General features: G+C 43.4%; 1 protein-coding gene and 1 long non-coding RNA gene across 3 annotated transcripts in view; one reads left to right on the top strand and one right to left on the bottom strand.

Annotated features, from left to right (window-relative positions):
* TWSG1 (twisted gastrulation BMP signaling modulator 1) overlaps positions 1–22,355 on the bottom strand; it is a 39,363-nt gene extending 17,008 nt beyond the window's left edge. Inside the window, exons 1-2 of the mRNA XM_084621818.1 lie at positions 22,219–22,355; positions 18,702–18,866 (exon numbers count right to left, since the gene is read on the bottom strand). Of these exons, the coding sequence (XP_084477944.1) occupies positions 18,702–18,824 (123 nt within the window). The 5' untranslated portion in view covers positions 18,825–18,866; positions 22,219–22,355. The remainder of the gene's footprint in view (positions 1–18,701; positions 18,867–22,218) is intronic.
* Positions 22,356–22,452: 97 nt separating this feature from the next.
* The window catches only part of LOC311517199, a 54,209-nt gene continuing 48,732 nt past the window's right edge, over positions 22,453–27,929 (top strand). Inside the window, exon 1 of one of the 2 annotated variants that reach the window (XR_014710634.1) lies at positions 22,453–22,620. This is a non-coding gene — a long non-coding RNA (uncharacterized lncRNA). The remainder of the gene's footprint in view (positions 22,621–27,929) is intronic. The other variant, XR_014710635.1, reaches the window with a different exon arrangement.

The raw sequence follows: 27,929 nt of genomic DNA, 5'->3' as shown, positions 1-27,929 counted from the left end.
TTAAACCCAAGATTTGTGTACAACTTCTAAGTTTTCTTATACAATATTTAAAGAGATCACTAGATTGTCACCATATTTTAATAAACTTTTAGAAATATCTCTTTCTTGCCCTACATGCTATTTTTAACAGCAATATTGTTTGTTAGACAGACAAAAGACAGATACGTGGTCAAGACTAGCCTTTGATAATGATTGAGATATATAACTTGTCCCCTCCCTTTACAGATGGCAGTGTTATTTTTGCTATCACAAACACACTACTACGATTTAGTTATGGAAATAAAGTATTTAAATAGTCAAAGAGCACATTAAAGTTTATCACAAGGATTTTTTATTCATTATTTTTTCTTTTGTTAATAGAAAGTTAAAGGTGACCTACATAGGAAAAATGGGTTGTGCTTTTTTGGGGGAGAGGACTCAAGCATTTTTGACACATCACCTAAGCCGGGGAGCAATGGTTGAGCTGCCCTACTGAAGAAAAAGTGCTTACAGAGTCTCTAAGTATGGAAACATCTTTGATGTATAAAGGAAGCCTGGAAAAATAAAAAGTGTTCTGCTTATTTTATTTATTTATTTTACTTTAGAAACTTGTGTTTTAGCTAACCTGCTTTTACTGAATGACTGAAGGGCTGGCTGGTTGGAGAACACATATCAAATTAGATCACAACACGAGGTGAAACCTGAACAACTGAGAGGGGAGGGTCTTTACTTCAGATGGTCTAAGACTTAGTTTTTCATAACAATGCATTTAATTCAAACCTCAACAAACAACTTGGAAGGAAGTTCTTTCTGTTAAAAAATTCAGTAATGCCACTCCTCCAATAAAGGCTGAGAAAGCTCCTCTGGTCCCCTCCAAAGACAACTCCAGCAAAACCAGGACAGACAGAAACATCAGAAATATCAATTACTGAGTTAAACAAAAAAAAAGGCACACAGAAAACAAGCTTGGAACAGCTGTGGGGCCTTCTTGCTATCTTTTAAAAGAAGCAGTGAGAGGGCAGAAACCCGTTTTTTAAATTCTTTACCCGTCATCGTTAAGGAACATCAAACCCTTTTGCAGAGCTACTTGAGCATATCTTGTTAAGAAAATATTGTGGGGAGGGGGAGTTTGCTTGCCACATCCTTTCAATGGTCAAGCTATTCTTGTATATATTTTCTGGTATGGCAGAAGGATGAGTTTCAATACACTTTTGATTTACAGTTAGGTGTAAACACAAGGGGTGGGGGAGAGAAGAAGGGAGTATCAGTTATTATAGGGGGTACCTTCACCCTGAACTTCAATAAGTTAAGGCTCAGATTCCCAGACATTTTCCTGTAAAACTGCTTCTCCACTTTCATCCCACCCTTCTCCTAACACAGCAAACCACAACACGGGCAAATGCAAATATGCACACAACATCAATGGATTTTCACCCTGTTTAACTGTGCAGAAGGTCCGAAACAAAAAGAAAGAAAAAAAGAGTACATCTATAAGACCAGGTCTGGCTATATGGGGTCCATCTACCTGAGTGTACGAGGCAGAGCCAATGCAGTGCAAAGGACAGTTCAGTCCCCTTTGACATTATATGAAAATTACCGTGTATATTTCTTAATTTTCTATTTCAAGTCAAATTACTGAGCGATTAGATTCTGTACATAGGGTTTTGTTTGCTTATTTACATTTCTTGTGTATTACAGAATTAAGAACTACAAAGCCTATAACCCACCATGGTAAGAACACTAGGAAATTAACTGATGTAGAAACATCAATAAAGGTAACAATGTAAAGCATATGTAAAGCTATAAAGAAACCCTTCTCCATGCCTTTTTTTTATTGGTCTCAACACCATTTGTTAAAGCAACACTATCAATTTAAAAAATAATCCTAGTCTTAAAAACTCAGAACTCAAGAACTGAAATATCAGAAAAATATTTCCAATTTACTTTACACATCTGCCAGCACTTTAGAGATTCAGTTTCATGGTTCTCCCGATATGGTCATTTTTTCTTGTCTATGTGGGTCTTTCAATAAAGCCACAGGGCAGAGAAAAAACATTTTAAGAAATAGGAAAATGTAGTAAAGCCACAAAAATTGGAAGGGGGGACTCAATGTCAGGGCAATACCTGAAGTTACTTTTATCTCTCCCTGCTCCCAAGTAGATTGCGTCCTTTTAACAGTGTTGACCAGCCCCTTACAAAATGGCTGCCAGTATATACTGAAGTGATGTCACTTGTTTTCATCATAAGGGGTCTATACCTGCATAGCACTTACTACTATGAGGATTTACAGAAAGAAGGTTAATTTTGTAACTCTGACAGAGGAGCAAGAGTTCTAGGCAAACAATTTGGTTTCACCTTCATTACAGATAAGTTTTATAGAAACAATGTTAGAAAGAGGATTTTGGAAGATAGTTCATTTTCTTATCCTTCTGAAGTTGAATTTGTTGTAGAATAGGATTTTTGTTAATCTTACGGTGATAGTGTCTGGTGCCTCATTCAGGCCTCAGGGCCCCATTGTGCTAGGCCCTGTTCATACAAAATTAAAAGATGCTCCTTGCCCCGAAGAGTTTGCAATTACAGCTGGTCATGAATTTTATGTCAGAATGATTTTCCAATAGAAAATGCAGTTTCCGCAAAATCAAAATTTTCCCCATGGAAAACTTTGACTTTGCTGGAAACATGCGGTCTTCCATCGGTAAAATGTAAATGAAAGCTCCCAAGCTTTGCATCTCCTTGCCTGGTGAGCTACTGGGAAGCCCGGGTTTCCAGATTCCCCAAATCTGTGGCTGTGGCTGGGACATTGGGAGCTGGGGCTTCCTGGTTCCACAGCTTTCCAGGCTGCCAGGCTCTCTAGGCAGCAAGCAGAAAAATTCTATTTCTGTTCTCCTAGAAAGAAATTTGAGATACTTCCTCCTGCCAAAAAAACCCCTAGAATTTTTTTGACTTTTCATCCCAAATCCGTACAAAACTTCTTATTCATAATTGGTACTAGGAAGGAAATTCTGTTCTCCAGTTGGCTTTACTTACCATTTAGGGACAAGACTAGAGAAAACAAGTGGATACAACAAACATACAGAAGCACAAGAATATAGTTGAGACAATTATGATTGGAGTTTTATTGTTTTTTGTGACTGAAGATGACATTGAGAATGCTTTAACTCCTTGAGAGTACAGTTGTGGTTAAAAAGACCCATGCATAAGTGGCAGTCCTTCCCACATGAAGTGCATAGATAGCTTTATGCTGAGGAAGGTATTATAATCTATACCTGCTGAGTCTGCCGCTGTTTACAACTCAGCCTCTCTGCCTCAAGATCCATATGGTGGTTAATCTCAAACTGGGTAACCCCATCATTGTCTCTGGCTTGCCAGCATGATCTACCTGCTGTTGATGACTCCCAGTTGTCAACCTCAATGTTGCACTATTTCAAGTTATGCCTGAGTGTCTTTGAAGTATTTCTTCTGGTTGGTGTAGTAAAGAGCAGTAACAGTATACTGTCTGCCTAGCCATTGCGCAGTGTTTTGTTGGTATCATATCAGAAGTGGGTTTTAAGAAGAAATTTGAAGGAAGATAATCTAATAGCTTTGTTGATTTTTATGCAACAATGGAGATAGTGCTAGGGTGCTTGTTGAAAAGTCTTCCTATGAAGAGCTTCTTGGGCTAGAAAGGCTGGCATCCCGTAGGGACAATGGCTCAGTAACCTAAGTGCTGGAGAAATACTAGCATGGGCCATCCTGACCACTTTATGTTCCCTTTATGCTATTTCAGTAGCAGACAGAGATCACAGAGACCTGGGACCAGATTCTAGCGTTTAATACGGCAGATCCAAGCCTCATCTATTCATCAACACTACCTTTCAGAATCAATCACAGAATTATAGAAATGTAGGTCTGGAAGGGACCTCAAGAGGCCATCTGGTCCAGCCCCCTGCACTGAGGCAGGACCAAGTATGCCTAGAAGACCATCCTTGACAGGTGTTAGTCTAAACTGTTCTTAAAAACCTCCAATGACAGGGATTCCACAACTTCCCTTGGAAGTCTATTCCAGTGCTTAACTATAATTAAAGTTAAGAAGTTTTTACTGGTTTTCCTAAAGCATGGTGCTCAGAACTGGACAGAGTACTTCAGCTGAGGTCTCACCAGTGCAGAGTCGAGTGGGACAATTACCTCCTGTGTTTTACATATGCCACTCCTGTTAATACAGCCCAGAATTATGTTAGTCTTTTTTGAAACTGCATCACATTGTTCAATTTGTGATTCTCTATAACCCCCAGATTGTTTTCAGCAGTACTACCATGTAGGCAGTTACTCCCCATTTTGTAGTTGTGCATGTGATTTTTGCTTCCTATGTGTTGTACTTTGCACTTGTCTTAACTGAATTTCATTTTGTTGATTTCAAACCGATTCTCCAATTTATCAACGTCGTTTTGAATTCTAATCTTGTCTTTTGAACTGCTAGCAACCCCACCTAGTTTGGTGTCATCTGAAAATTTTATGAACACACACTCTACTTCATTATCCAAGTCATTAATGAAAATACTGAACAATACTGTACGCAGGAACGGAGCTTGCAGGACTCCCCTAGGCGTGTCCCCATTTGACAGAGAACCATTGATAATACTATTGGAGTACAGGCTTTCAACCAGTTGTGTACCCACCTTATAGTAATTTCATCTAAACCACCTTTCCCTTGTTTGCTTATGAGAATGCCATGTGGGGCTGTGTCAAAAGCTTTACTAAAATCAAGATATATCATGTCCGTAGACTCCCCTCATCCATTAGGCCAGTAAACCTGTCCAAGAAGGAAATTAAGTTGGTTTGGCATGTACCAGAGCTGTGTTGTGGCAGTGCTCGCTACTAGGCCATTCTCCCTTCCAGAACCAGGAATAAAACCCAAGATTCCCTGATCATCAACATTTCTCTGCTTTTGAGCAAAAAGTTGTGCAAACCACTGACAAAGTGTGGCTAGGACCTTTAGTGGCTGGACCACATAGCAGATAACACCCTACGGTTAGGATATAGATATTCAGGCCTGTCTGTAAAGGCCTATACTCTAAGAATTTAGGTGTATTCTTATCACTTGGCTAGTTACAGAGGTATAAAAGAAAGAATCAAAATCACTGTCTGCCGGTGTAAGAGCATTCTCTTACTGTGACAGTCTGAGGCCCTGTTCTTAGGCTAAGGCCTTTGGCTAAGCAGCAGAGGCAGCCATAAGCTGGGAAGCGAACGGTCACATCCTCACATTCCAAACTAGTCACATTGAAATAAGGTGCTATTGGCACCTTACAATACAATCCTGTCCTGATAATGCCTATCGCCTCCAGAGAAAGGGAAGTGCCTAGAAGATGTAAAAGGAAACTTAGTTTGATAGCATCCTGTCTGGCAAGAACTCACTTATCAATAGCTGGGATGTGAAATCCTCATTTCTTTGTTGTTCTGTCACTGTAGTCCCCATTTCCCTATTGTTTGTCTGTATAATCTCTGTCTGGCTCTGTGATTGTTTCTGTCTGCTGTATAATTAATTTTGCTGGGTGTAAACTAATTAAGGTGGTGGGATATAATTGGTTACATAATCATGTTACAATATGTTACGATTGGTTAGTTAAATTTCAGTAAAATGATTGGTTAAGGTATAGCTAAGCAGAACTCAAGTTTTACAATATAGTCTGCAGTCAATCGGGAAGTGTGGAGGGGGGAGTGGGAAATGGGAACAGGGAATGGGGGTGGGGAAATTGGAATCATGTCCTGCTAAGGGCAGGAATGGGAACAGGGCCACAGGTAAGGGGGACACTAAGGAAGGAAACTGGAATCATGCTTGCTGGAAGTTCACCCCAATAAACATTGAATTGTTTGCACCTTTGGACTTCGGGTATTGTTGCTCTCTGTTCATGCGAGAAGGACCAGGGAAGTAAGCGGGTGAAGGAATAAGCCCCCTAACACCTACTATTGCTACAAGTTTCTTCTTCAGCTTGAGTTCCCCTTCCTCATTACAACCCTTCGCTTCCAAATTCCAAGGTCATAAGTTAAAACTTTGAAATAAGTAAAACTCTTGTTTACATGATGGAGTGGAAAAACACTAAACATTTTTAATTCTTTACCCTCTGCCAAAATTAGTGGTGCCAAGAAGCATCTTAACAATTTCTGTATCAACTGTCTTGGGAGAGGATCACTCAGTTATACTGAAGAGTATTTAAATAAGTTAATTTAACCTTTTTAAGGGAAAATGCTTATCAACATTAAAACCTTTTTCTTCTTCCACTTGAAAAAACAGAAGGAGAGGTAAATTAGTACTATGCACAGCTCCCTACTCCGCCTCCTCAGAGTTTGGAAAGGGAATTGTCTTTAGGGCAGGAACTGTACATTTTTCCATATATGTTTTTCTAACCTACACTTTCAGTTTTTCAGACTGACTCATCCACACTGGATATTTGTAAATCTTTTTAAAGCAAGCTAGCATGAGACCTGGGTGAAGTAAAGCAGAATGAAAACTGTACCTTATTGATAGCTGAGGGGTTGGGAAGATATAGTTGAAAAAATATTACTCATAAGCTTGGCTACTTTCCAAACTGAACTGTTGAAGGTACATCAAAGAGTAAATTTTGCTAGACAAAAATAGGTCTTTTAACATAAAAATATAGCATGAAGTGGGAAAGAGACATGTTCACACAGTGAAGATTTTTCTGCTCTGAAGAACAAGATTTAAAGGTCATGTCTACACTACAGACTTTGGTTGACACAAGCTACGCTGAGTACAGATGCCAAAGTTTGTATATCGCTCATGCATAGTTGGCTGCTTGTGTCGGCACTGGATGTACTCACCAAGAGTGCTTGTATCAGTGCAAAGTGTGGTGCATCACAGGTAGATATCCCAGTGTGTCATGCACCACTGTCCTGCCTTTTGGGAAATTTTCTCAATGTGTTGTGAGAAAGCAATGATGTGCCCAGGGATCTCTGGGACCTAAAGGTCAAGGTTTCCAGCATGCAACTTTCTCTATCCCACAATGCCATCCATATCCCATAATTTTCATGTATATTTTTTAAATCCCACAAACCTGCTTGGCATTTTTCACGGTCATCCATCTCTAACAGAAGCCAGGAGCCTGCAGAGCTCTGCGCTATTCTCATGAACATTACAACTACAGCATGCTTGATTCTTCCATATTTGCAGACCCACAGGAAGTACTGCAACAATGGGGGACATGATGATTTCTTTGAGGATAGTTTGCTAAGGGACACAGGAAAAAACAATTCAAGGTTGGTGATGGTGTTCACAGAGCACAGCAGACAGTAGAACACTGCTTTTGCGCCCAAGAAAAGGAAAACTGACTGTAGGATCGCATCCTAATGCAGATTTTGGACAACAAGCAGTGGCTACAGAACTTTTGGATGTGAAAGGCCACCCTGAACTCATGCCAGTCCTCCAGCGCAGGGACACCAGAATGAGATCTTCATTGATAGTGGAGAAGTGAGCGAGGATCGCATTCTGGAAGCTTGCAACACCAGATTGCTATTGGTCAATGGGAAATCATTTTGGAGTTGGAAAATCCATAGTGGACTATTAATCATCTCCTGCTATGAAGGACCGTGACTCTTGGCAACGTGCAAGACATAGTGAATGGATTTGCAGCAATGGGGTTCCCGGAGTGCAGTGTGGCAATAGACAGCACACATATCACCATTTTGGCACCAGCCCACTAGGGTTGCCAGTTTGGTTGGATATATTCCTGGAGATTTCATCACATGATATAATCTTTAATTAAAGATTAATCCTTAATTCCTGGAGAGTTAGCAATGCTACAGCCCACCTTGCCACAAAGTACATAAAAAGAAAGGGCTACTTTTCTGTGGTTATACAAACACTGATGGATCAGTGAGACCTAAGGGCTAATAGAAGAGCCCGATGTGAAGCTATGCAATTGAGGGGGGCTTTGAAAGAACACTTTAGTGGTCAGCCACAGTAGTGTTCTCTGCTGGACTGTCCTCTGAGCCTGGAATTTTGGGTGCTGCTAAGAAGTGTGTCGTGCTAGCTGTATATTTGTAAATACAACTAGGTGTGTTCCTGAAGCTAAGAATTATGTTGTTTGCTGTACATTTAGAAGTTTGCTTTGAGTACTGCTATGCATTCTGCAACATGAGTTGTGAACTAATGAAAATAATTTTATTCTCAAAAATAGAACTTTATTGAGCGGGGAAAAAAGGGCAGAAAAACAACATGCAAAATAGAGACAGTGTATTAAAAAATACACATTTTTAACATAAATTAACTTTACAATTGGAAAGGCAGTAAACATTTCTATCCATTTCAGTGCAATAATGTATTCAGTTGTGGCTACTACAAACTCCAGTGGTGGTTCTCACAGGTCAGCGTATGTGAAGCTGTGGTTTTCCTTGCTGTCCCCAGGTGCAGAGTGGTAGGGGTAGGAATGCAGCCTGTGATCCCACGTGGTATGTTGGGGAGCTCTCCAAGGACTGCAAAGGGTGGATTTTTGGACCTGTGGGTCAACCATAATCTGCAGCATTTGTGTTTGCTGCCTGAAAAAACCCTGGTGCATTTCCCTCTCCTGGCCCTGCTGGGACTTCTGAACCTGCCTCGTCCTCTCTTTTCTCCTCCATGCCGTCAGTCAGTGGTGGCCCTCCAAGTCCTTTGCTCACGATTCAATGCAGCGTTGGCTTGCAGGATCTCGCAGAACGTGTCAGGGTTCAAAAAAGAACTAGATAAGTTCATGGAGGATTGGTCCATCAATGGCTATTGGCCAGGATGGGCAGGCATGGTGTCTCCCTAGCCTCTGTTTGCCAGATGCTTGGAATGGGTGACAGGGGATGGATCACTTGACAATTACCTGTTCTGTTCATTCACTCTGGGGTACCTGGCACTGGCCACTGTTAGAAGACAGGATACTAGGCTACATGGGCATTTGATCTGACCCAGTATATCCATTCTTATGTCCTCCCTTGTCCACTTCTTTTTCCTCTACACCAGCGTCAGGCATTCTGCAGATGTGGATTGGGGCACCCCTCAAAGCTGCAACGCCAGAAGCTACTGATAAAAACAGGCTGATGTGCCATTGAAATTACAGTCACAATCGAAAGGGAAAGATATGTTTTACAACGACCTTCCTTTATTCTTATCAACACTTTTAAGAAGACATGCTGATTAACATTTTAGCTTTGGAGTGCCTCTGCACGGCACTTCAACCCCAGCCATTGTGGGCATGGCCTACCAGGGGAACTATTTTCCCCAGGCAGCAGTGATTTTAGCTGGTATCTAGCACCTGAGGGTCACAAAGGCACAGAGAATACAGCTCCTACTGATGTCCCAAAGACGTCCAGTCCCACATGCTGCTAGCCTGTTTACTGCAATGGTGCCAGCCGAACTCATTGCAGGGCATCAAGGGAAAGTGTCCTACTGCAGAGGAAGAAATAAGGCAGCTATCCCTAGAAACCTTTGGGAGAGGATTGCAGAGTATTTCCATGAACGTTTCATCAACCTCTCTGGAGCATAAACGGGATAATTGCATTCCTCCCCATATAACCCAAGAAGGGAATACAAAGCAGACACAAAATTTGTCTCTGTTGTACCTCTACCTCTTCTTGTACGAGTAAAACAATGAAGAGTAGATACCTGCGTCTTGGTAACTTGGTGTTGGGCTGGGCCCCACCCTTAAATTTAAACATTGTAAGGGAAAATGAATGCATACATTTATCCAAGGTCCCTTTCCTTTCATCAAACTCCTCCATGCTCAGCAAGAGGGACTGGCTAGGCAGTGGCAGAGAGTTTTGAACAGATCCTGGCTCGCAGCATAGCTGCAGTCCCCTGCTGCATCTCCTTCCTCTTCTCTCTCGCTGTTCATGGCAGGGACCTCTTTCTCAAGCGCCTCTGAGGTATCCACAGTGCTCTGCAGGGTTCTGGTGGGGTCTCCACCCAGTATGGCATGAAGTTTGTTGTAAAAGCAGCAGGTCTGCAGGGTACCACCAGATCTATCGTTGGCCTCCCTGGCCTTGTGGTAGCCCTGGCCAAGTTCCTTTGCTTTCACACAGCTCTGCTGCTGATCTCTGTTGTACCCCTTTACTGCACCTTCTGTGCAATCTTTTCACAGATGTCCACTTTCCCCTGCTGGTCCATAGCTGTGCTTGCACAGCCTCTTCTCCGCATAGGCCCAGGAGATCCAATATCAATGGTCTACTCCAGGGAGAAGTGCATCTAGTGCGTGGTCAGCTGGGCAGTTGCACACAAGGGTGAGCTGCTAACTGTGCTCACCAAGGTGGGCAATCAGGAAAAGGCATTTCAAAAACACACAGGTGGTTTTATAAAGGTGGAATGGTGGCTCCCAGTCTCGGGTGTCTGGGCAGTAAAGCTTACATTTGTGACCAGATCAGGCACTGTTGCAGGGAACAGGGCATTGTGGGACAGCCACTAGAGGATTGTTAGGGTTGACACAGGTCACACACTGTCTACACTCACACTGCATCAACCTCAATAGATTGACCGTGGCTCCACACCATTTGGGGAGGTGGTTTTACTACACTGCTGTATCGAGGTGCTCATGTCAGCCAGAGACAAACTGGAGTGTAGACACATGCACAAATAGATCAATGCAAGGCAACTTATGTCAACCTAACTTTGTAGTGTACACTCGGCCCTAGTAAATAACTGGAAAGCCTGTGTCTTTCCACAAAGGCTTTGAGAGATGCAGATATTAAATATCCTCTATTACAGACTTCAATTTCTGAGTTCAGTGAGAAACATGATCTCAGGGTATTGGCAACAGCTGAAGAAGCGAATGCTTTTTCTCCCCCCCCCCCCACATAATTTAATATGAGAAAAATCTGTTGCGAGAAACCAGATGAAAATTATTTTGTTAACCCAATTTTATTATGTACTAGACCTACAACATATAAACATATCCAAAGTTTATTTGTGGCATAGCAAAAAAAAAAAAAAAAAGTTACAAAATATTCTTTATTCAGTATTACAGTGCTGAAAAGACTTAAAAATCCTTTATAGCTGATTTAAGTGCTTAAGCAAAAAAAAAAAAACAGCAAATCATCTTCATTGAAAAATACATCTTAAAACAGAATGAAATTATACCAGCCATGGTTGTTTCAGGCATGCAGAGTTGAGTTGACAATAAACTCTTTTCATTTCTTGATATAATAAACTCCTTTCTCAAGGAAAGATCTTTAGTCTAAGTTTGAATTATAACATATTTTGTCTCCTAGCTACAGCAGTCATTAAGAAATAGTGCATTTCAGTACCGAGTTCAAAGTAATTCTATACATCTGCTTAAGCTCTGGTAGATCTTACCAATGAAGACAAAAGTGAAACATGTTTCTTTTGTTAAAGTGCCTGGGGAGCAGGGGCAGGGAGGAGGGAAAATACTCAAGTTTTTAAAGGGTCTGCTCCTATGTTCAGAGTTAGTGTTTAATGCTAATATCATAATTTAATATGCATGTCTTTACCCAAATTCCCACACCCCTCCAAACTCTAGGACCCAGAATGGCTCCTGCCTCTGAAACCTGTTCGTTGCAGAGTGATTGTGGGAAAACCCCTATCAGAGAAGTTTCTAGTTTCAAAGGCTTGTTCTGTGTACTGAAGTGTGTGAAGGCGTGTACTACTTCGCTAAAGGGCAGACTGGAGCTTATAGCTGGAACAGTCTGGAGTGTAATGAATAAGACCTTACCCTGCTCTAGGGCTGACCTATATAAACAGGAAGAGGAAGCTAAGCAAGGGAGAGTGGTGGGGGGAGTACAGGCCATGTAGTCTGTATTTGGTGGTGGTTTCTCTCAGACTTAAGGAAACCAGCCTCACCAGACTTGGAGTTACCAACTTTAAGTTTGGGAGTTCTGAACCAGGGTCCTGAGATGAGAACCGTATAAGTTTTTGTTGTAATTGCTCCTGTCCTGAAGCCTTGTTATATCGATGCTACAGTGCGATATAGTCAAGGTTGCATGACATCACAAGTTCTGTTTAAAGGTTGTCCTTTTTAAGGGCTTGTCTACTTAAAAAGCTAGATCAGCACAGATGCAACTGTGCCACTGTAGTGCTTCAGCATAGACACTAGCTACAGAGATGGGAAGAGTTCTCCTGTCAGTGTAGTTAATTCACCTCCCCGAGAGGCAGTAGCTAGGTTGACAGAAGAATTCATCTGTTGGTCTAGCGTCGTCTGCACCGGGAGTTAAGAGAGCGTAACTACGTCACTCAGGGGTGTGAATTTTTCATATTTCTGAGCAACATAGCTGGGTCAATTTAACTTTTTAGTGTAGACATGGCCTCTAAAGTTGACATGCTTAGTAGTATTCCTTTGAAATTCAGTGCACCTCAGGAGGGTGCAGTGTAAGGTTGATGACCCAAATTGGGGTAATTCGAGCTATGGGTTGGGAAGATATAAGTCCTGAAAAAACTGAATTTTTTCAGAAGTTTCTAGGTGGGTGGTTTTTTTTTTTTTTGCACAGAGCTAGGGATCAAATTACTGATATGATGTGGGTCAAAATGGTCTTTATCTGTCAACTTTTACCCAAGGTAGGGCCTGGCACCCACTAAAACTTTGTGAAATGCAAATTGAGAACAGTGTTTAAGAAAATGTACATTTTGTGTACATTGTGCATACACCAGTACAGAAAAATAACTAGAGGGCTTCCATTTCCACCATTTTATATGCTTGAAAGCTCAACTCTTGTACATGCTCTAAAATCTGAAAGGTTAATTTGACTGCTTTCAAATCTGGTGCACTTTTTGGGTGTGCATGGTGGCATTAGTCTTTCAAGATTGGAATCATTTGACAGAGCGGGTCCTGATTTACAGGCCCACCAAAAAACAGTTTTCTTTTGCTGCCTTGTACTTTAAAGTGAGAGAGGTACTAATGACTGGATGAATCATAGACCTCATTGAGATTGATGGCTGTGAACACACCCTTCCATTAATATAGCTAAGGATAAGTTAATCACCAGCCTCTACCTAAGACAAAAGGAGTTCTGGACTGAGCATTCTGTTAATTGGATTCTGTGATTCATCCAGGCACTACTACCTCTCACTTTTACAGTAAAAGGCAGCAGAAGGAAACCATTTTTTGTGTAGTCTACAAGGATTATGGTGCACACCCACAACTAAAGAGAAACATTTAAGAGGGTTTCTATGCAGCCACTTCATGCTCTTGACCTGCTGCTCACAAACCGGGAAGAATTAGTGGGGGAAGCAAAAGTGGATGGGAATCTGGGAGGCAGTGACCATGAGTTGGTTGAGTTCAGGATCCTGACACAGGGAAGAAAGGTAAGCAGCAGGATATGGACCCTGGACTTCAGGAAAGCAGACTTTGACTCCCTCAGGGAACAGATGGGTAGGATCCCCTGGGGGACTAACATGAAGGGGAAAGGAGTCCAGGAGAGCTGGCTGTATTTTAAAGAATCCTGATTGAGGTTACAGGGACAAACCATCCCGATGTATAGAAAGAATAGTAAATATGGCAGGCGACCAGCTTGGCTTCACAGTGAAATCCTTGCTGATCTTAAGCACAAAAAAGAAGCTTACAAGAAGTGGAAGGTTGGACATATGACCAGGGAAGAGTATAAAAATATTGCTTGGGCATGTAGGAATGAAATCAGGAGGGCCAAATCGCACCTGGAGCTGCAGCTAGTGAGAGATGTCAAGAGTAACAAGAAGGGTTTCTTCAGGTATGTTGGCAACAAGAAGAAAGCCAAGGAAAGTGTGGGCCCCTTAATGAATGAGGGAGGCAACCTAGTGACAGAGGATGTGGAAAAAGCTAATGTACTCAATGCTTTTTTTGCCTCTGTCTTCACAAACAAGGTCAGCTCCCAGACTGCTGCGCTGGGCATCACAACATGGGGAATAGATGACCAGCCCTCTGTGGAGAAAGAGGTGGGACTATTTAGAAAAGCTGGATGTGCACAAGTCCATGGAGCCGGACGAGTTGCATCCAAGAGTGCTAAAGGAATTGGCGGCTGTGATTGCAGAGCCATTGGCCATTATCTTTGAAAACTCGTGGCGAACGGGGGAAGCCCCGGATGACTGGAAAAAGGCTAATGTAGTGCCAATCTTTAAAAAAGGGAAGAAGGAGGATCCTGGGAACTACAGGCCAGTCAGCCTCACCTCAGTCCCTGGAAAAATCATGGAGCAGGTCCTCAAAGAATCAATCCTGAAGCACTTACATGAGAGGAAAGTGATCAGGAACAGTCAGCATGGATTCACCAAGGGAAGGTCATGCCTGACTAATCTAATCGCCTTCTATGATGAGATTACTGGTTCTGTGGATGAAGGGAAAGCAGTGGATGTATTGTTTCTTGACTTTAGCAAAGCTTTTGACACGTTCTCCCACAGTATTCTTGTCAGCAAGTTCAAGAAATATGGGCTGGATGAATGCACTATAAGGTGGGTAGAAAGTTGGCTAGATTGTCGGGCTCAACGGGTAGTGATCAATGGCTCCATATCTAGTTGGCAGCCGGTGTCAAGTGGAGTGCCCCAGGGGTCGGTCCTGGGGCCGGTTTTGTTCAATATCTTCATAAATGATCTGGAGGATGGTGTGGATTGCACTCTCAGCAAATTTGTGGATGATACTAAACTGGGAGGAGTGGTAGATATGCTGGAGGGCAGGGATGGGATACAGAGGGACCTAGACAAATTGGAGGATTGGGCCAAAAGAAATCTGATGAGGTTCAATAAGGATAAGTGCAGGGTCCTGCCCTTGGGACGGAAGAATCCAATGCACAGCTACAGACTAGGGACCGAATGGCTAGGCAGCAGTTCTGCGGAAAAGGACCTAGGGGTGACAGCGGACGAGAAGCTGGATATGAGTCAGCAGTGTGCCCTTGTTGCCAAGAAGGCCAATGGTATTTTGGGATGTATAAGTAGGGGCATAGCGAGCAGATCGAGGGACGTGATCGTCCCCCTCTATTCGACATTGGTGAGGCCTCATCTGGAGTACTGTGTCCAGTTTTGGGCCCCACACTGCAAGAAGGATGTGGATAAATTGGAGAGAGTCCAGCGAAGGGCAACAAAAATGATTAGGGGTCTGGAACACATGACTTATGAGGAGAGGCTGAGGGAACTGGGATTGTTTAGTCTGCAGAAGAGAAGAATGAGGGGGGATTTGATAGCTGCTTTCAACTACCTGAGAGGTGGTTCCAGAGAGGATGGTTCTAGACTATTCTCAGTGGTAGAAGAGGACAGGACAAGGAGTAATGGTTTCAAGTTGCAGTGGGGGAGGTTTAGGTTGGAAATTAGGAAAAGCTTTTTCACTAGGAGGGTGGTGAAACACTGGGATGTGTTACCTAGGGAGGTGGTAGAATCTCCTTCCTTAGAAGTTTTTAACGTCAGGCTTGACAAAGCCCTGGCTGGGATAATTTAATTAGGGATTGGTCCTGCTTTGAGCAGGGGGTTGGACTAGATGACCTCCTGAGGTCCCTTCCAACCCTGATATTCTATGATTCTATGATTCTAACTCCCACTCCCTGAAAAAGAAGTTGGTTGCTTTAGCATCTTATGACTTCAATTGCTGACTCCACTAAAATTTCATCAACATGGGAAGGAACTTCCAGTAATAGTAACAGCTGGCTAACTAAGGTACATGCATGACTGCAGAAATCTAGCTTCATGGTCTTGCACTGCTTATTTTCTTAAAAAACAAAACAGCCCTGCACACACATTCACACACATAAAAGCTAACCCTCAATTCCTCAGACATGAGACTGTTAAATCTTTGTGTCTTCTAAACATTTGAGATAGAAGTCCCAACTTAATTTATTATGTTTGTTTAGAGGAAAGACTAAAGGGATACAGAATTCTAGCCAGCAAACCAAGGGCACAAATGAAGCAACTGTACTTGAAATATACAAGAAAAGCTTTATGAATATGAAGTTGTTGATCTCATGCTCTTTTCTGTTATGGTTCTAACTAAATAAATATTTATGTGGGGACCACCCTTAAGCACTGCAGTTTGTAAGGAGTGGTAGTAATGACTGTACTGCCTTCCAGTCATGCTGGCAAAAATATTTACATAACTGTGGGCTACATATGAGAGAGAGCATGTGTTTTGTTTCAGTATTTCTTCAGTCCAGGTGGCCTCACTATCTGAACATAAAAATGACAAATATTCACATGCTGCAGCAGTACCACAGTAATATTAAAGAGACATTATCCATATTCCAGACCACAAGTTTTACCTATTTTACGGCTGTTCTACTTTGATAGGGAAAATCCTTTATATTCCAGATTCAGTATCTAGTAGTTTTACTTATTTAAGTTCACAATTCCATTACCAAGAAAATTTTAAGAAAATGTAAAGTTACAACCACCACCCGCCGCATCCTTAGACTCAGGGCTCAGTCAGAAATAATACATATTTCACTTAGCTTTCAAACACTAGTCCCAGAGCTATGCTTATATCTTAAGTGCTTGTGCTACGGAAGCACAGAAGCAAATAAAAGACGGTATAATGCCTTAGAGGGACAGTCAAGACTTTAAGAGTTATTCTATTCATGAGCTGTTTTAGGTTTGCACCCAGGTTATCCCTTCACTGTTCCTACCTTTTACTGAAGCACATCATTCCTGTTCATAAGATGAAAGCAGACAAGCAGAGTAGATGAACAGACCACGTATTCCTCAGTTGTAGAGACACCCTAAATTACTGTAGGGTCTCAGTACAATTGCACATATTTTGCATTCTTCATTTTAGGGAGATATTTTAAAGGGATAGAGATGATCATGTGAATTTAAAAGAAACATAAAGGTAGGTTAGATGTTGGGCCTCTAAAGCTCAACAGTATCCCTATGTACTCCATTAAAACCAGATGAATGCTTGAGAGAGAGAAATCAGTGTTTGACAACTTAAATGGACAACAGGAAGGGGAAAAAAGTCTTATTTTCTAATATAAGGCCTTGTCTAGACTTGGAATTTGCTCTCAATACCCATCATTGTAGCTGCACTGGTGCTAACTCTAGTGCAGAAAGGCAGAGCTGTTATTTGTACAGAGGGAGCTTAACCCTGTTTCAAGCAGGGTTGACCTCCACTAGTGCAAACAGCAACTAGGCCTCTCTGGGCTGGAGAACATAGCTACACCAATCGCTGTAACTCACGCATATCCCCAATTTGCACAAGGCCTAAGAAGGTATTACAAACTATGAAATGTAAACTTTTAAAAAGGAGATCTATCTCAGTAGATGACAGTGTCAATTCAAGACAATGCATATAAGCATTTGCTATGGTTCTCTACGTCACAAGTCTTTGAAACTGAAGTTCTTTCAATTTTATGGTTCTATTTGCAGGGATGCTAAGCACCTGCAATTCCAATCACCATCAGTAAGAGGCATAAGTGCTCAATGCCTGTGAGTATCCGGATATTTACTAAGTAGGCATTTTAAACTGTTTTATCCTACCAATTATTCCCAAAACAAATAAGGTGTTAGAGAACTTGACAGTAACTAGATTTCAAATGCACTGTACATTTTAAAATTATAATTGGTATACTCCTTTTAAAGAGGTTTCAAGTGCAGTTACTCAGAAATGAGACAATAAAAATGATTCTTACAACACATCAGCTCCCTGTAGACATTGAGTCCCATCTGGTAGCTCTACTTCCAAAAGTACATTTTTTACTTTAAACAAAACCAAATCCCACTCCTGTTAGCACTTTTCTAGCTCATCCATTATCCACAGAATTATTAAGTAGTTTCCAGATGCAGCAACTTACAGTAATAGAGGCAACGCAGGAGCCAAAAAAACCAGTTTGGTTTTCAGATCCCAGGGCGAACATGCATGTTTGGCAAAGGTTTTTATTTGTAAACTGTGCAAATTTTATATGGAAGTCAATGAAACAAAGTTGGAAACTCTTAATGTTGTTTTTAGTCACTTTTAAGACTATAGCATACTTTAAGTAAACAGACAAAATACATTGCAGATGTGACATTTTCTCTCTCCTCTCCCTCATTTCCTAACTTCACTCATCTAAAACCTGAGGTTAATTGTAGAAAAAGCATTGTGCTCCACGGCCTGCAATTTCTGATGCTAGTACATCATCCTGAGCTGAGGTGCACATTAAGAATTCTTGGCCATCATTTCCAGCTGCCATATTTATTTCTACAGCTGTCACAAAGCAAAATTTAAAGATTTCCTCATACATCTAGGAACCTGAAGAAGTTTCCATGTCTACATGAGACAGGTTTAAAGAGCTTTAGAAGCCTCATGGAAAACACTGAAAGCATCCTAATTTAAAGAAGCAAACTTAATTCGGATGTAGGTTTTCTGTAGTTCTCTTCTTTGCTACTAGGATTATTAAAAGCGTGACTGGTACCTGTTATAACCCAGATGAAATTAGAATCTTTTGTTAGTAGTACAGATTTCAGAAAAAATACTAACCACATCCCCTCCCTCTTCTGTCACAAACAAAGGAATCCACCTTCATCGGCTTTATAACGTACAGGAGTCAAATGAACTCTTGTTTTGTGTTAGTGTTTAAATTTGGAATTAATGTTTTCATGAAACCATTCTTAGCAATAAAATTAGAGAAAATACGTCAGAAATATAATTGCTTATAAAGAGAATGAGGATTCAGCTGCCGTTCAAAGTACTAATAAGCAGCTAAGCAAAATAAAGTTTGTTTTTTATTTCAGCATATTTCAGTATCATTGGATATTGTTTATTTAAATCGCTGAATCTATTTGAAAGACATAGTTTCAGAATTTGTTTTTAAGTCTTTAGGGTAAAGAAAGGAAATACCTGTATCAGACATTTACTGACATCGCTAGCACAGAGAGCCTTATTGCAGCCCATTGATGGTGGAATCCATAATAAGAACAGCAGGATAGTTACTATAGGCACTGTGACGTACTGTGACCTCATGATTTCCGGCAGGCAGTCAATTTCTGGAACCTCCAATCAGCACTGAAATAAGAAAAAGCAACTGAAAATACTGTATTTGCTGGAGTAGAAGCCAAATCCTTTTTGTTTTTCTCATGTAATTCCTTTAAACCAACTTTAAGGGTTTGGCAAGGTGGAGTGATTTAAATCAAGTTGAAAATTGTGACATTCGTGTGAAGTTATGCTATTGCAACATTAAACTTTATAATAAATTAAAGTATAAATGTGTGGGTTTTCTTAATTGCCACTACTGATTAGGGAATCTTATTTAAATGTTGTAAATCTGCTGTACGCAAAAAAAAATGTTTTTTAAAGTATTAAAATTAAGGGCCTGATCCTGCAAACCCCCAAAACAGCTATGTTACTTTACTCACACAAATACACTTAAAGTATGTACACAGGTATACGGAGCATCAAGAGCTAAAATTGTTTTTTTATCAAAAACTTCTTAGTGGCATGAAATCTTTATCACTTCAAAACAAAACCACTTCAGTGTTAACAATAAGATGTTTAGACTTTCAATATATTAACAATACACACACGCCAATATTTCCAAAAAAAAAAAAAAAAAAAAAAGAGCCTAAAGTTAGGCTCCTATACCTGTACCTTAAACACTTGAAGGTGGGATTTTTTAAAAGCACATAAGTGACTGAAGTCAATGAGACACATGCACCTAAAATTGGACGAATACAGCTTGGTCAAAGAATTTCAGCTTCCTTCACTTCTGGAAGTTCAGTATATCGGTAGACGATATGGTTGCAAATACAAGGTGTTTGACTTCATTATTTATGTTATTAAAATAGTTTATGGACCCCAATTATAAACCAGGACCCCATTCTGGTAGGCACTGTACAAATACATAATAAAAAGTCCCTGTCCCAAGGAACTTAGAATGAGCTTGTATTGTTCTTATGGTAAGGATGTTAATGAGGCCCTAGATTTGTCTTGTTCAGCATATACGAACCTTTTAGTAGAAAAAAAAATTCTATGTAAACTAAAATTCTACTAGCAGTTAGGAAACTCATTAAAAAACAAGTACAACATATCCACTTGAGCAATTTAACACTATAAAATGGGAAGAAATTAAATAAATACCAATATGTAAATAAAAATTATTTAAATACAGAATATCATTTAAAATTAAGAGTTATTTTTTAAATAAAAAAAAAGTATTATTTGTATCCAGAGTTTTGGGGGGATTCCCCAATTCAATCCAGGGGCATATACAAAGAACAGAGGATCTTTCACACAATCAAGAGCCATTTAGTTTCACTGTTTAGTAGTTAATCAAACATACACAAAGCTTGATGTTCTATCATAAATTATAATCCTGATTTAACAATAAATATCTTAATCAAAAACAGCAGGCACTAAAATAAATATATGGTAAGTAAAAAAGTACTTATTTTATAAAGGAGAAGCTCTGATAGATTAGTGAATAAAGATATGTTTTAACACAGCACCAAATTGTTTCAATGCCATCAATCTGGATTTAGTCACTGTATATCAAAGGGCTTCCGAATACACAACTGGCTAGATGTCACTGATATGAATACACTGCAATGGAGTTATATTAATAATTTAATACAGATGTGTGTTGTGGGTGAGTGGCTAACAATTTCCATGCTTCACTGCTTATTCTTAGTTGCCACTTACCCTTTCAATCTACATTTTCACTACACCCCATTCCCTGCTTGCCCTCAAACCTTTCTCACTGGCTGTCTTCATTCCTTACCTATATTCAGTTTCTGCCTGCTACCTATCCCTCTTGTTTAACCTTTCATAATTCAGTTGGCTCATTCCCAGTTACTCACATCCTAAACTGAACACTAAAGCTTGATTTGGAAGGTCAATTTTAAGTCTGGCTTAACTAACACTAGTTACTCACCTTGTATCTACACTATGAAAAGTGGTCAACACCTTTAGCTCGATTTCAGGTGATTGAGTTAGCTAAGTTAATCCGAAATGTCCATTTTTTCTAATCTAAACAAAAGAACCATGACACAGGGGAGAAAAATACCCCTGAAAGGTCCACCATGAGTACTGGCGATTAACTCCCTTTCCCTGCACAAACATCTGGTACTGCTGTCCAAGAGGCTGCTACGGCAGCAAAGGAGTAGATCACTCTCTTTCCATGGGTCTGGATCAACATGTGATTGGTAGGAATGATGTGGAGAAATGAGGAGCAAGGTAGTTGAACTGTAATCTCTTTGGGACAACCTCTTTTTGTTCTGTGTTTGTACAGCACCTAGCACAATCAGGACCTGGTCCATGACCAGAGAGCCTAAGTGCTACAATAATATAAGGTCACTAGGGCCCTGGTACAGCAGAGCGCTCCCCTTCACTATCTACGTTGATCTTGCCCCTTGAAGTGGCTGAAAGGGTGGTGGTCTGTATTTCATATCATTTGGTTCCATACACAGAAATAAGACTGAGGTCTCTGTTCCTCAGAGATTCATTTTGTCTTGGGTGGCTAGGTAGTTTTCAAGTGAATGACTATACAGAAACTACTCACAAATAAATCTGATGCCAACTTGAACTTGATCTCCCGAACAACATGAAATATGCATAAAAGGTTGGAGGGTTTTTTGGTTTTTTTGCAATTCAACCATTTCCCCCTAAACATTTGTCTAGGAACTCATGTGCTAACTGCTCACAAAACACTTTGAATTGACTTAATACCCCACGGAGAACACTCCGAGCTCACCCACACCCTGCCCTTCTAACCGAGTCACCATTTTCCTACCAAAGATGGCCCTGGCACGGGCCTCCCGGGGCTGGCGACAGAGAGGGAAAACAAGCCCAAACCGTTTTAGTTTGCTTCTGATAGGTTCCCAACCTTCTCTGGGGCAGGGGTGCCGGAACAATGCGTACGGCGGGGATGCGGAGAGCCTTTGCACCAACCTGTAAACCCCGCATATGATGGAAACTGCGGGGCGAGGCTCGGGGGAGGCAGCCGCACCACCCACAGCCACAGGCAGAGCCAAGAAACAGCAGCAACTCCCCGGCCCATCCCCACCCCCCTTTCCCGGGAGCGTGTGCCAGGCGCCGTTTCGGGGCCGGGCCGGGCCGGGCGTGTTTCCAAAACGCCGTTAAAAGGCAGCCATGGCCTCCCCAGCGCAGACTAGCGCCCCCTGCCTGGGGGTGTCCAGCCTGTCTACAAAGGGGAGCAGTTCGCTTCGAATCAAAGCGGAGCGAGCCGGAGCTCCTGAAAGAGCCGCAGACGCGACGCCCACCCCGCAGCCTCGCTCCGCTCCCCCTTCCCGGCACCGGAGCCCCCCCCCGATCTCCTAGCCCGGCAGCCCCTCTCTCTGCGCGGCCCCTGGCGCCCCCCCCGGCCCGCAGCAGCCCCCCCCCCGGCCGGCGGGTCTCTTACCCCAGGGCGTCGTGGGCTGGGCAGCCCCCCCTGTGCCTAGCGGCGGCTCGAGAGGCGGCGGCAGCAGCCGCGCTCGGCAGCCCGCGGCTTCCTTCGCCTCGGCCGCACGCAGCGAGGAGGCGGCCCGCGCGTCGCGCCGCTCACTCAGGGCCCGGCAGCGCCCCGCCTAGGGGCACCGTCAAGGGACAGGACCCTCCCCCGCTCTGCCTGGCGTGGGGGAGGGGCTGGCTCACCCCTCCCCCCTACCCCCACTCATCCGCACTCACTTGGGGGAAACCAGGATGCCCCCGCCCCGCGTGCCTGGCTCTGCCTGGGCCCCCTTGGTCCCATCCAAGGAGCCCCAAGGAGGGGATGGGCCTGCTCCACCTTCCTCACCGGCTCCAAACCGGGGCCATTTCGCGGGTGAGTTTTGCCACAGTTGCCAGACTTTCCAAACGGGTCCCCGGGCGGCGCAGCCCCGGGGCACCGTCCACCTCCGCAGGAGACGGGCCCCCGGGGGCCCAGACGTGGCAACAGCTCCACACTGGACTGACTCCCTGGTGGAAAATCACCTTGAACGCCCTGTGCCGCGCTGGTCGCCCCGTCTCACAAGAATTGTACTGGAATTGGAAAAAGTACAGAGGAGGGCAAGAGCCGGGATTAAGGGTGTGGAACAGCTTGGGCCTGAGGAGAGATTAAACAGGCTGAGACTGTTCAGCTGAGAAAAGAGAGGTGGGAGGGGGAGATAGGATAGAAGTCTATAAAATCATGACTGGTATGAAGAATGTGACTAGGGGGTTACTTATCTGTAACAGGAGGCTCTTCAAGATGTGCGATCCCTGTTTGTATTCCACCCATGGGTGGGCACGCGCCCCATACCCGAGTCCGGAAGTGTTTCTTTGCAGTAGCCGTACACCCACATGTGCATAGTGCATGCATGCTCAAATCTGAGGGTACAATAGGTCTTGCATGTGGACACCTCTCCAGTGTCCCTCTTACTGTTGTGCAGTCCAGTCCACAGCAGGGGGGATGGAGGGTGGGGATTGGAATAGGAATTGGGACTACACAGCTCACAGAACCTCCAGTTGCAGGTAAGTAGTCTCCTCTTTTTCTTCAAGTCATGGTCCCTATATGTACTCCATGTGTGCGTGATTAGCGAGCAGTGATCAGTGCAGAGGTGGATGAGAGGATGCAATAGGAAGTGCAATCAGCAGTACAGCTTGGCCCGCAACAGAGTTGGTAGCTGCTACTTGTGCCATAGCATTGTGGGATGTGGACGGAGTGCCAAGCTGTTGCATGACAGATGGCCTGCCATGAGACGTCAGCAAGGCAGGCTGATGTAGCTGCTTGCGCTTGCATAGAGTGCACTGTAGCTCCCTCAGGCGGAGGCATATTGGATTGTGTGTAGCATTCACGGATCCACCCGGAGACCTATTTGGAGATTCACTGGGAGGAGAGGGTTTGGCCCTTGGATCAGTTGGCAATGGCCACAAATAATTTGGCAATGTGCAAAATGAGCGAGTCATGTGGAGGTAGAATGCCTGTGCTCCGCGGATGTCTAGGGAGTGTAGAATCCTATCCACGTGGGAGGTGTGTGGTTTAGAGCAGAACACAGATAGGTAGATGCACTGATTTAGGTGGAACGTCAACACTACTTTTGGGAGGAATTTAGGGTGTAACCACAAGGAAAATTTATTCTTGTGGAACCCAGTGTAAGGGGGGGTTTGCCATCGTGGCCGCCAGTTCACTGACCTGTACAGCTGAGGTAATGGCTTCCAAGAATGTCACCTTTGTGAAGAGCTGGGAGAGGGAGCATGTTGCCAGTGGCTCAAAGGGTGGCTTTGTGAGGGCAGAGAGAACGAGATTAAGGTCCCACAGGGGTGTGGGCTGAGTACTGGCAGGAAAGTACTGAGTAAACCCTTAATGAAACGGATGGTGGTAGGGTTTGTAAAAACACAGAGGTGCTATCCATGGGGAGACAAAGAACCTGAGTGCTGCCAGATAGCTCTATAAGAGTCTAAGGGCAAGATTGAGAAGTTGTTGAGGATGATGGGTATAGATATAGCTCTCAGGGGATGGGGATGGCAGTGAAATGTCTCCTTTTAGCGCTGTAGCAGGCCCTGGTGGATGCCCTTCTCCTCTGGTTAAAGATGTGTTACACTGGGGTGGAGCATGCCCTGTCTATCCCTTAGCCGCATCCAAATACTAGGCTGTGAGGTGAAGATAGCCCAGCTTGGGATGTTGGACTTGGTCCCAGTCTTGCATAAGGAGATCTGGGAGTGTTCAGAGGCAGAGTAGTGTGTGGATGGAGAGTCTGTGCAGATCTGTGAACCAGAATTGGCGGGGTCAGAATAGGGCTACAAGTATCACAGTGGCTTAGTCCAAGCGGATCTTGTGGGAGGAGGGGAAAAGGGGGGGGGGAGGCATAGCGGAGGTTGCCTGTTCAGGGGAGGAAAAGGGAGTCACCCTGTGAGTCTTCCCTTAAGGCTCCCCTGGAGCAATAAAGGGGCAGTTTGCAGTTCTCACGAGTGGCAAAGAGGCCCCACCACAGGGTACCCCATTTATGGAAGAGGTATCCGAGCATGGCATCATGTAACTCCCACTCTTGGTTGAGGTAGAGTGTCCTGCTGAGCACATTGGCTAGGGCATTTTCGGTACCTGGGTGGTATATGGTTTGGAGCATCAGCTGGTGCTTGATGCACCAGTTCCAAAGAGAGACAGACTCAGAACAGAGGGAGGGAGACTTAGCACCACCCTGCTTATTCATGTACACAACTGCTGTAGTGGTGGGACTGGATGAGAGAAAGAAATGCCTGGCACGTGAAACTGACTTCCTCAGAACAACGCTTCCTCAGCTCTCGTCCCCTAACGCCCCTACTCTACTTGCGCTATATTGATGACATCTTCATCATCTGGACCCATGGAAAAGAAGCCCTTCAGGAATTTCACCACGATTTCAACAATTTCCATCCCACCATCAACCTCAGCCTGGTCCAGTCCACACAAGAGATCCACTTCCTGGACACTACAGTGCTAATAAACGATGGTCACATAAACACCACCCTATACCGGAAACCTACTGACCGCTATTCCTACCTACATGCCTCCAACTTTCACCCTGACCACACCACACGATCCATCGTCTACAGCCAAGCTCTGCGATACAAACGCATTTGCTCCAACCCCTCAGACAGAGACAGACACCTATAAGATCTCTATCAAGCATTCTTACAACTACAGTACCCACCTGCGGAAGTGAAGAAACAGATTGATAGAGCCAGAAGAGTTCCCAGAAGTCACCTACAACAGGACAGGCCTAACAAAGAAAATAACAGAACGCCACTAGCCGTCACCTTCAGCCCCCAACTAAAACCCCTCCAACGCATTATTAAGGATCTACAACCTATCCTGAAGGATGACCCAACACTCTCACAAATCCTGGGAGACAGGCCAGTCCTTGCCTACAGACAGCCCCCCAACCTGAAGCAAATACTCACCAGCAACCACATACCACACAACAGAACCACTAACCCAGGAACCTATCCTTGCAACAAAGCCCGTTGCCAACTGTGCCCACATATCTATTCAGGGGAAACCATCACAGGGCCTAATAACATCAGCCACGCTATCAGAGGCTCGTTCACCTGCACATCCACCAATGTGATATATGCCATCATGTGCCAGCAATGCCCCTCTGCCATGTACATTGGTCAAACTGGACAGTCTCTGCATAAAAGAATAAATGGACACAAATCAGATGTCAAGAATTATAACATTCATAAACCAGTCGGAGAACACTTCAATCTCTCTGGTCACGCGATTACAGACATGAAAGTTGCAATTCTTCAACAAAAAAACTTCAAATCCAGACTCCAGCAAGAAACTGTTGAATTGGAATTCATTTGCAAATTGGATACAATTAACTTAGGCTTGAATAGAGACTGGGAGTGGCTAAGTCATTATGCAAGGTAACCTATTTCCCCTTGTTTTTTTCCTAACCCCCCCCCCCCGACTTTCTTGTTAAACCCTGGATTTGTGCTGGAAATGGCCCACCTTGATTATCATACACATTGTAAGGAGAGTGATCACTTTAGATAAGCTATTGCCAGCAGGAGAGTGGGGTGGGGGGAGGTATATTTTTTCATGCTTTGTGTGTATAAAAGATCTTCTACACTTTCCACAATATGCATCCGATGAAGTGAGCTGTAGCTCACGAAAGCTTATGCTCAAATAAATTGGTTAGTCTCTAAGGTGCCACAAGTATTCCTTTTCTTTTTGCGAATACAGACTAACACGGCTGTTACTCTGAAACCTGACTTCCCACAGTTCTAGCATGTTTATATGCATCCTGGCTTCCCATGGCATTCACACCCCCTGGGCTGTGTGACCATCTAGATGGGCTCCCCAACCTATGAGGGAGGCGTCCATTGTAATGGTAGTCTGTGTGGTGGGAGAGGTGAAGGGGGTACCAAATATGACCTTGGAAGGATCAGTCCATCATGTGAGGGAGGTGAACACTGTTCAGGCAATAAGGACTCTGGCCTCCATATGGTCCATGCTGACTCTGTAGATGGAGAGGAGCCCCATCTGGAAGCAGTGCATATGCAGACATGCATGCAATGTATATGTTCAAGGACAGAGAGACAATAGTGGACCGTAGTGCATGGCTTGCAACGCAGACAACAATGGTAGCAATTCCGTCCATGCCCACATGCGCCCTACACAGCCTACTATTAATGCCAGCAGGAGGCCTCACATAGGCAGCACTGCTCTCAGCGACCTTGCTTCCCTTCCTCTGCCATGACCATCCTCTTTCACCAGCAGCCTCAGTTTTGATGCGATGGTCAAGACCCACGAACCTCCCCCGATGCCACTTGCAGAGCCTCATGTTGTCTTTGGGAGCTGTCTTGGCCTATTTGCCCACAATGTGGACTGTTGGGTACTGGAAATCATCTACCGTGGATACTCCATAGAATTTCTCTCATTTCCCCCTCACTCCTGGATACTCCCCTTCCCTTCAATGCGTTCTCAAACAAGAAGCAGACTCTCTTCTCCTAAAGGGAGCTATAGAGTAGATCCCACCTCCTAACATGGAATGAAACTTCTACTTCCCATACTTCCTCATCCCTAAGAAGGACTGTCAAGGTTCCTCTCCCACTCTGAACTCTAGGGTACAGATGTGGGGACCTGCATGAAAAACCTCCTAAGCTTATCTTTACCAGCTTAGTCAAAACTCCCCCAAGGTACAAAATATTCCACCCTTTGTCCTTGGATTGGCCGCTACCACCACCAAACTAATACTGGTTACTGGGGAAGAGCTGTTTGGACACGTCTTTCCCCCCAAAATACTTCCCAAAACCTTGCACCCCACTTCCTGGACAAGGTTTGGTAAAAAGCCTCACCAATTTGCCTAGGTGACTACAGACCCAGACCCTTGGATCTTAAGAACAATGAACAATCCTCCCAACACTTACACCCCTCCTTTCCTGGGAAATGTTGGATAAAAAGCCTCACCAATTTGCATAGGTGACCACAGACCCAAACCCTTGGATCTGAGAACAATGAAAAAGCATTGTTTTCTTACAAGAAGACTTTTAATAAAAATAGAAGTAAATAGAAATAAAGAAATCCCCCCTGTAAAATCAGGATGGTAGATACCTTACAGGGTAATTAGATTCAAAACATAGAGAACCCCTCTAGGCAAAACCTTAAGTTACAAAAAAGATACACAG

This window comes from Lepidochelys olivacea (assembly GCF_965140295.1).
Source record: "Lepidochelys olivacea isolate rLepOli2 genome assembly, chromosome: 2".
In the NCBI taxonomy this organism is placed as follows: Eukaryota; Metazoa; Chordata; order Testudines; family Cheloniidae; genus Lepidochelys; species Lepidochelys olivacea.
Note: the sequence above shows the minus strand (reverse complement) of the source record. Positions and strands in the feature narration are given on the sequence as shown.